This window comes from Osmerus mordax, chromosome 16 (genome assembly GCF_038355195.1).
Source record: "Osmerus mordax isolate fOsmMor3 chromosome 16, fOsmMor3.pri, whole genome shotgun sequence".
NCBI classification, from domain to species: Eukaryota; Metazoa; Chordata; class Actinopteri; order Osmeriformes; family Osmeridae; genus Osmerus; species Osmerus mordax.
The window spans coordinates 12,321,330-12,332,806 of NC_090065.1; the positions used below are offsets into that span (position 1 = coordinate 12,321,330).

The following is an 11,477-nucleotide window of genomic DNA, read 5'->3' on the forward strand; positions in this document are numbered from 1 at the left end:
TTCAAAACATTATGCCTGAAACCATCTTTGCCTGCTAAGACCTCCACGTATTGTCTTTCTAACTAAATAAACCCAGCTGCCAATAGTACTGGGACAGCCACAAGCGACATACACACCCTTGTGGGATAAACACATAAAAAGTACACCCATCCAAAACAGACCTTCTATTATTGCAGTTAAACCAATGGATGGTCAGGATTGAGACTTCTTAAAACAGACATGATGTGAGAGTGCTTGTTTCAGTGAGAATAGCGAACAGTGAGAGAACCATTTATGGTGAGTGTGTGGGATACAGGATGAAATTGGACTTTGGAAATGTTGGAAAAAGAACAAGGGTGAAAGTATTAAGTTGCGAGTGGAAGAATTACAATGTGTGTTAGCGTCTTCACACACTGACCACAAGACTGACACCAACGTGCTGTCTCTGGTTCGTCATCATTCTCGTTCATTTGCAGTGAAACGGTATCAGGCAAGCAGAGCTGTTATTCTTCAGAAACACCTATGACATCAGAGGTGGTAGGCAGGGCTGCCGCCCATCCTACAGAGGAAAACTCACCATCCTTCCCTGTAGCTCAATCTTTGTGGACCTCCTTCAACCCAACAGGAACAGTACTGCATGTTCCCCTGTTACAGCGGCCTCTACTCTTCTAGACAGAGACCAGACAGAGAGGGGACAGGGGAGTCAGAAGTCAGTGATCACTGGACCATGGAGTACGTGCAGCTACGCAGGACCTCCAACTGAGAGGCCAGCCCCAGCAAACTCCCAGAGGACCACTTCCAGAGCCTGCTAGACTCCACACACCAGACAGTCACAGGTAGGCACACGCATCTCTTTTCAGTCGTTAAGTGGCTCCTTCTCTTGATTTTTTGTTTGGTGTTCTGGTTGATTGTACCTTTGATGAGTTTCTCCTTAAGGACATGTTCAGATTGTTGAACTGGTTATAGGAAACTGCTGTATGTGCATTCTAGATATTCTAGAATTCTACTGTGCAGATATTCCCAGAAGGGGTTCATTACCAGGTGACAGTGTTTCATTTTAATGTTTGAAGAACTGAAAATATATGTTTTATTTATGTATCAGTTTGTTCCTTTCTTTCTGGATTCCTGTTTTTTATTCCTTAATTTTAAATCTCTATTTCCTTTATTTCTTGCCATTATAATTTTAAGACTATTAGATATTCAAAGGAGATCATATAAACCATCAGTCACATTGTCCACCAGCCAGTGAACAGATTTCTCTGACATAGTACATATATAAGAAAACCCAGATGCTGACTTCTGCAACAGATGCACTGTTCTACTGAACTGGCAGAGAACACAGGCAGTTGCTACTCTAAGTCTGACCTGTGTAGAGAGGCGCTTCTCCTTCATAAATATAGATGAGGAACCGGTTTGGCTCAGGGCAGGGAAAAAAACATACTTTTGGAGACATTTTTAATAAGTCCATGAAAAAAGAGAAGCCCTGTGGCTGACTTGATGAAGACCAGTCTGGCGTTAATGAGAGACCCAGATGTAATAACTGGCTATGAGATTCATCTCTCTGCAATTCACACTGAGCCTTTGTGTAAACACTGTCACTCACGTCAGGCCAACAGATCTAAGATTCATATTGAGCTTGTAATTCAACAGCCGTATGGAATCAAATTCTTTGGAGCCAATAGCCGGTGTCAAATTATTAATGAACTGGGATTTATTTCCAACAAAAAAAGCACCAAAAAAAACAACTGTCCTTTGAGTAATATTCCTCCTAAAAGTGTTTATGAGCTGTCGGACAGGCCTCATTTGCAGTTATTTCCCTTGCTGTATCGTTAAAGTAACTTATAATCAGTTCACACAAATCCACATTTAACCTCTCCTCTTACAATATTTCAGTTTTGTCTGACTGCCAGACACACTAAATAAGTATTTTTGTTTGGCATAAAAAGTGATTTTATCATGCCATTCATAAATATTTTTTAAACCTTTGAAGACACTTATAAAACTATTTTTTGTTTGTTTATGAAAGGCAGTAGATGGACAATTATTTATTTTCTTTCCACAATGATGAAGGGTTTCATTTAGCTTCAACAGCAGTCTTGGTTGAGGTCATACTTCTGGATCTGTTCCATCAAGGACAGCTGGGACCCTTCAGTGCAGCTAAACACTTTAGAAAAGACCACAGAGATGAATGAGTGCCCCCCCCCCCTCCCACACACACACACACACACACACACACACACTCTCCATCCAGAACTCTTTCAGTCCTGTTTCCTCTGTATCTGCTCTAATACAGAGAGGATTTGTTTTTGAGGGGTATTGATGCAAAGTAGGTCATATTGTGTGCCTGTCAAAAGTGTTTGATGACGGTTATTTAAGCCCTCTTGGCCACATCCTCTACAGACGGCATTCTAGTTAGGTTTGGCCAGGAGAGCAACATCAGTGAAGTTGGCCTGCCATTAGCCCCACTTCCTGAGCCAAGCCAGCCATTGAATATGAAAGGAGGGATCTTTCACTTAGCATGCATTTTTCAACATCGCCCACCTCTCTCTGGTTGCTCTGCTGTCAAGACCAATAAGATCAAAATGTGAGCCTCTCCACCAAAAATAGACCCCAGAAAACATTACTCATGAATCAGGGGCTCCCGCTCACACATCCTTGTCCTTCATTCTTTTCCAAATACATCTTGAACCAAATGTTTTTTGAAAAGCATTTGGGTCAGCTAGGAAAAATAGGACTTGAATCCTAAAGTTAGTCAAAGTTAGTCATTACCAAGATGTCAAGAGGAGACGACTGGGTGTCATCGATCTGAGGCAGGGCTTGTCACACAAGTATGGTCCTAATCTAAATCACATCCTCTGGACAAACACAAACTCGTATGTTTATACATTCAAAACGTCTCAATGTCAACGTAATCCCCGGACCATTTTACAAAGACAAAGGCAGTTCATCAGTCCACACGATGCAGGCTTAAGGATTTGGCAGTCAGACTAAGCCATGGAAATGAATGAGTATGAGAAACAGACCAAACACACCCTTGATATAAAGCTTAGGATGGAGGAACGCCCAAGAGAGACTGAACTGAGACCATATCAGGACTTCTTACAGATTTGAGCAGGGAAAAGTGCAGTTGAAGTGGTATATCTTGCCAAGAATAAAGTATTTAATTAGGATCGTTGAGGTCTGATAGTTTTCCCAATGTATTTCAAAGTTCAGACACTTCATTATTTGACACAGTTATTGTTGGGCATCTAGACAGGACGTCATGCATTCGGTTATCCTAATTATGTTGGCAGTTACAGTGGTTTTAAACACATACAAGGTTCCACTACATTGTTGGGGTTGATGGGTTTTTTATGTTATCCTACTCTTTTATATGTTCTAGGTCCTCAGCTGACACACAGGCCTGCTGGGGGAAAGGAGAAGAAGAAAGGAGCTATGGACCCCAGGACATGGAGCCTGCTGGTTCTGGTGGGGCTGTCCCTGTGGGGCGCCATCGAGAGCCTCACCAGGGGCTCCCCCCTTAAACGGAGACGACGGGCCACTGAGGAAGGGGCAGGCGGGGAACCCAAGAAGTGTTCGTACACCTTCCTGGTCCCCGAGCAGAAGATCAAAGGCCCTATCTGTGCCAGCCGGGTCCCGTCGACGGACAAGGACCGCGTGACGCGCCTGGACGTGGCGGTGGTGCGGGACCTCCTCTCCAAGCAGCGGCGCGAGATGGAGACGCTCAGGCTGGTGGTGGACGTGGACGGCAACATGGTGAACGAGATGAAGCTCCTGAGGAAGGAGAGCAGAAACATGAACTCCAGGGTGACGCAGCTCTACATGCAGCTGCTGCACGAGATCATCAGGAAGAGGGACAACTCCCTGGAGCTGGCCCAGCTGGAGGGACGCATCCTCAACGCCACGGCCGAGTCTCTGCGCCTGGCCGCGCGCTACCGCGAGCTGGAGGTCCGCTACTCGGCCCTGTCGGCCGTGGTCAATAACCAGTCTGTGCTGATCGGGGCCTTGGAGGAGCGTTGTCTGCAGGTGTACGGGCGCCGGCACGAGCAGCCTCCTCTGGGACCTCCACTGGTGCAGGTGGTTCCGGAGAACATCCCTGTCAGCATCCCACGCTTCACCAACGAGATCCAGAGGGACCATAGCAGGACGTTCCCCCGAGAACGGGGCTCCCGCTCTGGGCCTTCGCCCACAGGCACCACCCTGGAGGTCAAGAAGCCACCACAGGGCAACTTCAGTGCTGAGGGTAAGACAAAAAGCTTTAATTAATGGTTGACTGGACAGGGTGATCTTTCGAAATTCTGGGTGACTGGGATAGGGAGTTAGAGGGACTGTAAAATAAACTGGTAGAGTCTGAACAATGGAACAGCTAAACGGTCTATGGTCTTATTTTGTTAAGGATCTGCACATTCAGCTGAAAGTAGGTGCAACGCAGACCTTGATGGAAATAATGTTGTAATGTCTGAAAACAGGTAGGGAGGAAAGAGAAGGAAAGAGAAGAAAAAGAACCACCCCATGCAATTTTACTCATCAACCAAAATTCCTGACACATTTAGATCGTACCCATCCAAGAATAATAAAGTGTTTGGGATTTGAAGGTAGCAGTGTAGGAAACTGAATCCTCTCCAGGTTTATTCTCTCTCATGCAAGAGCAAGGACACAGCCCAGGCTGGCATGACATGGTTTCGCTAACCACAAAGTAGCAGAAATTCTGGTTCACCTCAAACCACCAGCCAGGTGGGTGGACCTGCCCAGTCCTAGAGACCGGATTTATCATATCAGACCAAAGAGTCACCATCTCACACACAACAAACTCAGTGCACTACTCTCTCATGTAAATCCTAAAACAAACTATGTCTGTCTGCCTGTACGTCTGTCTGTTTGTCTATCTGCTTATCTGCCTGCCTGTCTGTCTGTTTGTCTTGCTGCCTGCCTGCCTGCCTCTGCCTGCCTGCCTGTTTGCCCTGCCCTTAGGTCCTTATCGAGACTGCCAGCAGGCTCAGGAGGCGGGCCACAGCACCAGCGGCATGTACCTGCTCAAACCAGACGAGGCGGAGCGGCCCATGCAGGTGTGGTGTGAGCAGGGCCTGGACAATGGAGGATGGACAGTCATCCAGAGCAGGAGGGACGGATCCATTAACTTCTTCCGGAACTGGGACAACTATAAGGTGATGACAAATGCATCCCTGTCAAACCGCTTTTGGTAGGAACTACTCCTGCAGAGACAGCAGAGGGCTGTTACATGACCTATCCCAAGGAACCATCTGGGGTCCCAGGGAACGTTTCCAGAGCCCAGACCCTGATGTTTTCACTTAAAGTAACGAGTGTGTCAGCATATTTCTCGGAGGCGATTTAGTTTTAGATTCCCATTATGAAATTTGAGTAGAACCGGCATGAAGGTATGTTCCACAGCTCAATCTCTGCCTTTGCACTCCAAACCACCAGAGTGCTGGGCAAGCTATGCACATCATAGGTCTCCCTCTTAAGCAGATGAGGTGAACTATCTCCGTTGGCCTTGGTGATCCAGTGTTCCATTCCGACCTGCCAGGCTAACCTATGTTTAACTGAAAGTCAATTACTCTGTTCAGCATTGATTTTCTTCTCCCACAAAGCGCCACCACATCTACACACAAAGCAAGCCCCTGACAGAAACCCCACATCATTCATCATCTCTGCATGATCTAGTTAATCCACAATCAGAAACCACAGACATTTTGCGTCAAGGAGCTCTGGAGAAGGCAAACGGCCAGATAGGCCATAGTTATTCGACAGGGACACGGGGGCTGTTTTGCCATTAGCAGTGATCCAGGGTTTGTTAGGGGTTGAAAGACTAGGCTTTATAACAAATAGCCTAGACAGTTCAGATCGGGTATGATAGAATTTCTGATAATAATTGTCATGTGCTCTGGCAAAAGTTCAGTGATTATCCAACAAACCACAAAACAAGATTATAGTCTTTCTAAAATATATATTGAGACACTGCGTCCCTACAGTACATTCTTTTTCATTCTTTTTCTGAACAACCCATACCACAAAACAAACAACTAACTTCATAACTCTCCCCTTGTCTCAGAATGGCTTTGGCAACATTGACGGTGAGTACTGGCTGGGGCTGGAGGGCATCTACAACATGGGGAAGCAGGGCGACTACCGCCTCCTGGTGGAGCTGGAGGACTGGGTGGGGAAGAAGGTGTATGCTGAGTACAGCAGCTTCCACCTGGAGCCCGAGAGCGAAGGCTACCGGCTGAGGCTGGGCACCTACCAGGGCAACGCCGGAGACTCTCTCAGCAGCCACAACGGCAAGCAGTTTACCACCCTGGACCGAGACAAGGACGCGTTCTCAGGTGGCTGATGCTTGGTGTTTTGTTTCTGCGTTTTAACTTCACCTTGGGGTGCTTACTCGATTTTCCATCAGTGTAATTGCTGACCTGTGTGTGCATGTGAGTTTACATAACGCATGAGGCAAATGTTCCTGGTGGTTCCATGCTAATGAGCCATGTACTGTGTCCACACAGGTAACTGTGCACACTTCCATAAAGGTGGCTGGTGGTACAACACGTGTGGTCAGGCCAATCTGAACGGTGTGTGGTACACCGGCGGGGTCTACCGCAGCAAGTTCCAGGACGGCATCTTCTGGGCCGACTACGGGGGAGGCTTCTACTCCATGAAGGGGGTCCGCATGATGATCAGACCCATAGACTGAGGCTAGGGGAAGGGCATGGGCCGCCTAACCCTCAGCCCCGTCACAAAACGCTCACTGGAGCTCTCATCACACAGACATGGACCGGGCAACAATAATGTGTGACAGTGATCTCACATTATTTTATATCAAAACCACATATCACAGTTGACTAAAGGTGGAGGGGTTTTGATAAAGTGCCTTCATCCTCATGGTAGGCCTGGCTGTGAGGGTTGACCAGAGTCAAGAAGCTTTAGGTATCCTGTGAGCAGCATCTTGCTGGTAGAGCACTGGCTTTTCCCGCAGGCTCCAAGATCCTGTTCGACCTGAAACAAGACTATGGTATTACCTGGGGTTTCTAGACTTAGACAAGTGATGGCTAGACCAGGCCTACCTTTTAACGAGGAGACAACAATGAGAATCCATCAGAGGGTGTGGCCATCATATATACATGCTATTCATAGACCAGAGACTAAAATGGTAAGGCAACTAATTATAGAGGTATGTAAATAGCTTTGAGTACATTTGTAATAGCATCTTGAAAGTTCCAATGCAAGTAACTTGAAATGCTTGATGGTGTATGAGTACTATTAAATATTATAATAACGTGGAAAATGGACCAGGCGTCCTGAGGAAGCGGTAAATTATCTTATGGAAAACATTCTCTCTTTGCTGTATTTGTGGCAACCATGGACCATGTCCTGTTTTGTGTTTGAACAGTTCCCTTGCAGTAGTGTATGTGTGTCGCTGTTTTGCTTTTCTCATTTTGCATCTGATTAAATCTCAATGTGAGACTGTGAAAAACAAGTATCTTTGGTAAACAAATCGATGGAATTACGGTTTGTTTTGAGTGGTTCTTGTGCTCTGAAAAAATGCTAACAGAGTAGAGAGTAAGTGAGAGGCATCGGGACAGACAACGAGAAACACATTTCAGACAGAACGGATGAAGAGGAAGAAAAGAGAAGAGTGGGGAGGTACTGGGATGGAATCTGTCCAAATTTCCAAGTGTTTTTTTTCTCTCTCTCTCTTCCTTTTAAATACAGAGAAATTCTTTCCGCACAAAAGCGCTTGGGCTGTATCTTTAAAAAAAACAATTTCATTCAAAGGGTCACGACTCCCTATGGGCTCTACTCACTGGTAGAAGCAGCCTCCATCTGAAGAGTAAATAATCGCACAGGAGAGGAGAAAAATAGACCTTGCTGTACTCTACCGAACACTGACAGTAAACCCATATCAGAAAGACTCTGCCCTTATCCCTCTGATTAACAGATTCTGTATGTCCCCTCACAAAATTGTGTATTTTAGTGATGCATTGGAGAATTGCCACAACAAAAAATGACCAAATATAATCAGCTAATGCCATCAGTCAATACAATTACACAGCAGCAACATTACACCCAATAAGACCAAACCAAACTTACCATCACCGCCAGTCATCAAAATGTCTATTAAAGATAATCAGGTTGTTAAAATAAACCAAATGGGGCACTTCAGAGTTTAGAGTAGTTTGGAAAAAGAAATCGGTAAAAGAAACTGTAGGTCCAATTATATAAACATGAACATGTGTTTAATTTACATAGTACGTTAAGGCCAGACTGGAACAGACAATCAACATAAACAGCTCTAGAAGCAAACGTAGAACTGTATATCTTGGACAGTTTATCCTGGGTCATTCTTACCAAATAGCCAGAAAGATGATTTCTTTTACTATTAATTTGATTTTTGAAAATCTAATCTTATCTCTAAAAAAACTTCCTAGTGTGATCAGAACTGCAAAAAGTAAATAACTATCTTGTTCATGTTGGTCCTACTGTATGGGTGATGACTTTGTGTGCTGGTATGGCTGGGAGGGAAAGAGAGACAGAGTTTTCCATGAACGACTAAGGTACATTTTTTACAGATTGTCTAATATTTGCATTGGACAGTGATGGGGCCTCTCAAGGTGAGAGAGGCTGGTAGAGAGAGATGGACCGACCGCACAGGCTACCAGCTGTTAAAAAGCTCAGATTCCAGAGCCTTACCCTTCTATTAACATCACTGTATTAGTTGTTAAACAGACAGACAGACAGACAGACACAGACACTGTCAGACACAGACAAACAGACAGACAGACAGACAGACAGACAGACACAGACACAGACACAGACACAGACACAGACACAGACACAGACAGACAGACACACAGACACACAGACACACAGACACAGACAGACAGACAGACAGACAGACAGACAGACACACAGACACACAGACACACAGACACACAGACATACAGACAGACAGACAGACAGACACACAGACACACAGACACACAGACACACAGACACACAGACACAGACAGACATACAGACAGACACACAGACACACAGACACACAGACACAGACAGATGGTAGAAGTAGAGTTTAACCCTATTTGTCTGCTCATGTTCTTTAGTTGTTGTTTTGTTTCACTTATGACATCTCAAACACAATAAAAAACCCACACAAGTCGCTTCCACCATGTGGTCCACATGAGTGAGGTTAGTCTGCCAGTAACTGTCGCAGTAACATATTCCATAACCCTGATACTTTGCATAGCCACATACCTTCCGTTCTCAGCCCTGTGCTCTCAGAGGCTGGAAGAGGCAAGGTGACATCTTTGGCCCTGGAGAGAGACCACACTCGGGCCCTGGAAAACTGGTAAACACATTGGTGGTCTTCAGGAGACTGATGGAGGATTCAAGAGGGAAAGCCAATTCTGTCACAGTGGACTTGTGTGGAAGAACACAGAAACAGTCCTGGGCTTAGACGATTTGCGGAAAATGTTTGTGGGGCTTCTACGTGCCTGATGTTTGCTCAAGGACATCCATTGCTGGGAATCCCCATAGAGACCCATTTATCTCAAACTATTTCACAAACAGCCCTGTGATATCATTTGAGATGGAAACCCATAGACTTGGATGGAACAGGGTACCAAAAGTGTCCCACCACAAACCAATTTTTTCTTCTTCACAGAGCCAATTCATTATCTTCCTCCATGAAGACAGGTCTTAGATTGATAGTTTTTCTTTGGGAGCTGGGAAGTCTCAGTCTGAGACAGATGGAGTTTTCCTTTTACATAAATTTACGACATGGTGTGATATTTCAGCGAGACATATAACATAGAAGTCTTTGCCAAGCTTTAATGTAATTTGTTTTGATAGCACACAAACGCAAATCCCAGCATTGTATTTAATCCAGAGATAATAAAAAATAGGACAACTTGAGCCTTGAAATGATAACTAGTTTCTTTGTCAAGCCAAGTTTCAACATCAGTTTAGCAGATATTAATATCTTTATCTGCCAGTATTCAGAGAGCATTTCACTCCATCAAGATATTTCCACGGTCTACATTGCTATATATGATGAGATCTTAATGACATGTAGGCCTGCTGTACTGTAGTTATTTCTAGATTAAAATTGAATATGTCTATTTTTCCCAAATAAAGTAGCAGTGTCAGTATATTCAATAACACCAACCGTATTGCTTTGTAAGCTCCAAATTACCCTTTTTTCACGAATTGTAATATGAGCCATGTTTGAGGTCATGGGTCAATGTCTTTTTTCAGTCTAGGGAGGGAGTTATTAGGCCCACTGCCCATATGCTCAGCTGTTTTCGTGGCCTAGTTAAGACAAGTTAAAACAGAAGGGCCCCACAGTAAAGCCCCGCAAAGGAAAATGGTGAGCTAATATGTTGAATTACTTATTCTAGTTCTGCGCTCAGAGCACAAAGAGCACAGAAAACGAAAAAACTGCTGAACCGAATTGATTTTCCAACCTATGTTTTCTTAGCAAATTGACCCGTTTTCTTAGGGACTATATTTTTGCTTTTACTGAATAAAAAAGATACAAACAACATTTTGGATACTTGTCAGTTAATTTCGCAGCTAACGTGAAATGGTCTAACACTCACCTAATAGGATCATGGTTGTGAATTGTATGGTGTTGAACTGACCTTATTTTGTTTATTAGGATTCCTTTGTCAGAAATATGCCACATTTAAAATGTTTTTAAATGTGGCATATTGATACAACAGGCCGTGACTAACCCCCTCACCAAGAATGGCCCACATTTCACCTGAGGCCAAGCCCAAATGTCCCCTTTTCAAAGTGATAGCATTTCCACACCATTTGTCCAATTCTTCTGAAACTTGGTTTACTTGCCTCATTTCTCATGGGGAACAAAAAGCCTCAAAGATCCATTAGGTCCGCCATGATATGGTGAGAATTTTGAAAAACTAGCTAAATTATTATTTTCTTAAACCACATGTCCACTTATGTTATGTTATATTACTATATCTGGACAAAATGTCAGCCTTCTGGACACTGGACATTCGTTTGTTGTTATTACATTTAGTCATTTAGCAGACACTCTTGTTATACCTGGACAACAAATACAGCCTTCTTGATAGTTGTTCTGGTAGTAGCTAGAGCTAGTAAGTGGTAGAGCTAGTGTACGGTCAGAGGTTCAAAATCAGCCACGGCCATTTTTTTTACGTTTTTTTGGATTCTGACAGAAATACCGGTTTCTGGTCTTCTGGTCAATCCTCCGGTTGTCAAACATAGCAATGATTCATCTGTAGTATTTGTTTATCTCGCTTCACAGAGTAGAGAAAACAAAGGCCTTCGTGAGAATAGCCTTGACAGAAGTCAAGAAGAGTTCTTCTGCCCAGTCCAAATTCTGCCAGACCTGAGCAAGGTATCCAGGTCTTGTACCCCCAAGAGAGGGAGATGTTTGTTAGGTTATTGGTCAAAAGACAGTGGGGAGGGGAAATGCTCATCCTACTAGGTCTCAAGAGGAGTTT

General features: G+C 44.3%; 1 protein-coding gene across 1 annotated transcript; it reads left to right on the top strand.

Annotated features, from left to right (window-relative positions):
* The first annotated feature begins 612 nt into the window (after window positions 1-612).
* Window positions 613-7,630, top strand: LOC136958977 (angiopoietin-related protein 1-like). Its single transcript, XM_067253143.1, has 5 exons — window positions 613-815; window positions 3,362-4,222; window positions 4,951-5,144; window positions 6,050-6,320; window positions 6,492-7,630. Exons 2-5 carry the CDS (start codon window positions 3,415-3,417, stop codon window positions 6,677-6,679), a joined length of 1,461 nt encoding a protein of 486 aa, XP_067109244.1. The 5' UTR covers window positions 613-815; window positions 3,362-3,414; the 3' UTR covers window positions 6,680-7,630.
* Window positions 7,631-11,477: the final 3,847 nt, after the last annotated feature.

Bases quoted from the DNA above. Each gene is read 5' to 3' on its own strand.
- LOC136958977 (XM_067253143.1), top strand. From the start codon at position 3,415: ATGGACCCCAGGACATGGAGCCTGCTGGTTCTGGTGGGGCTGTCCCTG. The intron at 4,223-4,950 runs GTAAGACAAAAA...CCCTGCCCTTAG, and splicing joins GGGCAACTTCAGTGCTGAGG to GTCCTTATCGAGACTGCCAG. The intron at 5,145-6,049 runs GTGATGACAAAT...CCCTTGTCTCAG, and splicing joins GGAACTGGGACAACTATAAG to AATGGCTTTGGCAACATTGA.